The sequence below is a fragment of the Zingiber officinale genome, chromosome 8B (genome assembly GCF_018446385.1).
Source record: "Zingiber officinale cultivar Zhangliang chromosome 8B, Zo_v1.1, whole genome shotgun sequence".
NCBI classification, from domain to species: domain Eukaryota; kingdom Viridiplantae; phylum Streptophyta; class Magnoliopsida; order Zingiberales; family Zingiberaceae; genus Zingiber; species Zingiber officinale.
In genome coordinates this window covers 48,568,256-48,571,971 of record NC_056001.1, presented here as the reverse complement: position 1 = coordinate 48,571,971, position 3,716 = coordinate 48,568,256, and the positions used below count along the sequence as shown (strand labels likewise).

At 41.4% G+C, this 3,716-nt stretch overlaps 1 protein-coding gene across 1 annotated transcript; it reads right to left on the bottom strand.

Moving 5' to 3' along the window:
- Nucleotides 1-455: 455 nt before the first annotated feature.
- LOC122016060 lies at nucleotides 456-3,068 on the bottom strand. The gene is made up of 2 exons (XM_042573217.1): nucleotides 1,908-3,068; nucleotides 456-515 (listed from the first exon to the last, which is right to left on the bottom strand). Exon 1 carries the CDS (start codon nucleotides 2,986-2,988, stop codon nucleotides 1,918-1,920), a length of 1,071 nt encoding a protein of 356 aa, XP_042429151.1. The 5' UTR covers nucleotides 2,989-3,068; the 3' UTR covers nucleotides 456-515; nucleotides 1,908-1,917.
- Nucleotides 3,069-3,716: the final 648 nt, after the last annotated feature.

Below are 3,716 nucleotides of genomic sequence, written 5' to 3'. Positions count from 1 at the left end.
GCGTTGTCATTTGTAGCGAAGACAACGCTTTAAAAGCGTTGTGTATTTTTTTTGCAAAAACATCATCTTTGCAACGCTTTAAAAGCGTTGTTGTTTTTGGCAAGGACAACACTTGTGCAACGCTTTAAAAGCGTTGTCTTTTTAAAATAAAAAAAAAATCTATTTACAAAATTATTTTTTTATATTTACAAAACTATTAATTTTCTTTTACCATGTCTAGATTTGAATTTGACATATAAAATAACATTAATTAGCTCAGCTAATGATTTCAAACTCGTACCAAAACAATAGAATTCAATTACAAAATATTAGTATTTACAGGAGAATTCAACTATACACAAAGATTAAATAGTTCTGTTTCAAAGTAGATAGTGACATTCGAATTTAAAACAAAAAAAGCACAAAATAGCTAGTCAGCCTCGAAGACAACGATCTGCATGCTTACTTCTACTAGATATACTGATCAAAAAGGATTGTCGGCTTGAGACTGGGACAAAACACCTACCACTGTGTATCTGCCATAGAAAACAATACCATCAGTATTATGCAAAAGAAATTTTCACTCTTAAAGTTGAAAACAAAGGTCACAGTTCACACCATACAGCAATGAGAAAATTTGGATTGAGAAAGACAGAAGAAAGAAATGGATCTTTAATTTGGCAGGTAAATTAGTGCACAAGAAAAAAAAGGCAACCAAAGACACACATAATTCTATACATAGAACCTAGAATGATATCTTGGATTGGTTTTATATTTTATTAGCTACATTTCTTTAACATGCATATTAATGCTATAAATCACATAGATATATTCTTCTCGCATTACTGAAATTCCTTCTCATTGTCAAATGTTTGACAAGATAATAAGTAGTCCTCGTCTATTGAACAAGCAACAGTAAGATACATCTACAGACTATATTATTTGTCATTCATTGCATATCATTCTTTGTTTGGCAAATCATATAGCATAAAACACATTCTAGTACATTCACCAGTCATCCATCAATACAAATTGTTTTGAACATATGGTAAGGTCTCACAATGCATAAAAAAGTGTTATTTTCTTAGTAGAAGATAAGAAGTTTAAACTATTGTCTTTTAATACCAAAGACAAATAAAAGATAAATGGAAATAGATATATTTTCATTACAGATGAGATAATCATTCAATGACAAACTATATATGCATGTCAACAATTTGCAAGGAAAAATAAAAAACTCACTTACTCGTAGTCTGGATTTTTGATCCAATCTAACCTAGAGCATGGAAAGTAAAAATACATCAAGTAAACATCTAGTGAAACAAAAACTAGAGCATGTAACAAAACCTAAATTAATTGCATTCAAATAAAGAACAAACATCATAGGAACATAAATCACTAAACTAACAAGCATTACATGGAATTAAACTAAAGAAAATGTATCAACTAAAATCTATATAATGGAAGAGGCATTTAATCAAACACTTGATGGGCATGAGTCAATGAAATCATAATGTGTGCAAATTGAAACATAGGAGGTCAAATTAATACAAGCACTTAACATTCACATAAAACATTACTCAATATGAAAGACAACATGAAGAAAAACATAGAACGAAACCTAAAGCATGAAATGAAATCTACATAAAGCTCTAAAATAGCAAAGACTCAATCAACTAACCTATCAGCATCCAAAGGGTTTTCCTATGAACAATAGCATTTCATTTTTCAGCTATCCTTATCCCTGATAGACTATTGTGTGGTTTGATGGAAAGAGCTTGACAGATGTTAAGAATTCACAATAGATTTATATTTATTTCTCACTCAGGAAAATAATTGAGTCAGACATCTAGGAAAGAAATGGATGAATATCATGGCAGCTGTTAGACATCTAGGAAAGAAATGTTTATTTCCTCTCTGCTGTTAACCTTTTGTTGATCAGATGAAGGGATCACTGTCCTCTTCCTCGCTATGGAAGAACAAATGGTCATTACTCTTCGGTGATCCAAAGATTTGAAATCCTTCACCATCTTCCACCACCTCCTCTGAGAAAGCTGAGGAGCCAAGAGTACCTAATCTGGAATTCCCAATGACGATCTCATCGACAATCAAGTCTAAATCAGGCATTTCATCCTCATAGAAACTCGAAGAAGAAAATGATCCTTGATCATTGTCGCTAAAATCGTCATAATCATCCATTTCCGAGAAGGTTGTGTTCCATCCTGACTGCAATAGTTCTTCCCCGACCTCCCCATTCTCCACCCGTAGCCAAGGGACCCAAATATCAGCCTGGCATCCGAGAGCTGTCCGTCCATCCCCAACCACCACCGTCCTCAGATCAGCCTCCCTCGCCCTCCTGACCATATTGAAAAAATCTGAGTCGTCCGACACCAGAAACAACCAATCAATCCCACGTGACATCGAGTGTTGCATCTGCCTTTTGATCGCCCAGTCCGCGGCCTGTGGCTTGTCCTCGACTGTCTTAACGAAGACACCTGCCCGCCGAAGCTCCGAAGCAAGGCCGTATCCAGTCTTGGGGGCAAGTAGAGACCGGGCAACCTCCTCGTACTTGTGGTTTCCAGCGATGAACCTCTCCCGGTATCTCTGCCGTTTCTTCCCCTTGAGGGAGCGCATGCGGTCGAGCTTCTTCTGGCGTTCGCGTTGGTGGAGCTGGCGGAAGTGCTTCTTGAGGTCGAGGTTCGTTCGACACTTGCGGCCGCAGACGCCGCAGGTGTAGGGCTCGGCGGGCTCGACCAGGCCTTTATGCTCGAGGACGTCAAGGTGGCGGCGCTCACGGCGCTGGTCGAGGACCCACTGGGGGAGGTGGTCAAAGGCGTGGTGGTTGGCGTAGGCAGAAACCTCGAGAACGCGGCCGAAGAGTTCGGCGGCTCGGCGGAGGGCGAGGGCGGCCTCGTACGGGGGACCACGGGGCGTCTTGTTGTCGAGGTCCCAGAGGACGACCACGGTCTGCTGGCGAGAGGACCAGACACCGTCCCGGCCGCGGAACATGTCCACCTGCGCCGAGGCGGCACTGTAGTCGGGTGGATTGGAAGCGCAGGAGACGAGACGGTGTTGTCGGTGAGAGCGGGAGATGTTCCTCGTATCAACCAAAAGGCCAACTTTGAAGGAGACGGAAAGGACGGGGAATAGCGAAAAGGAAATAGCCTTTCGGACCTGAGGCAGAGAACCCGCATGATGCATCGATGTGCTTCAACCACATGGCGTACAGGTGAGGTGGATGCTCGGAGTCGTCGTCGGTGCTTGCTGCTGTCGCCGCTGGAATCAAGAAGAAGGATGGGCTATGGAGGTCCGGCCGGCGGCAGTGAAGAGAAGAAAGAGCTGCCGGCCGGTGGTGAGGAAGAAGAGACGGCCGGCGGTAGGAGGTCGCGTGCCCTAGTCGCGCAAGAGGAGATGTCGCGAACAGAAAGGAATCACCAGCACTGTGTCGTTGCATGGGTAAAAGGAAACGAAGTTTTCTTCTCCTTTAATCTGAGCCATCCATATTGTGATGAAGATGGATGAAGATCCAGCCATCAGATCTTGAGATAAGCTGTCTAGATCACTTAAGATTGAGATGATAACTTGACAGTAGACAACGCTTTTTAAAAATCGTTGTCGTAAACACTAAAAAAAAGACTAATAGACAACGCTTTTTACGAAGCGTTGTCTTTGACCCATAAAAATCACTAATAGACAACGGTTTTTAGAAAAGTGTTGTCTATTAATAACAAAATAAT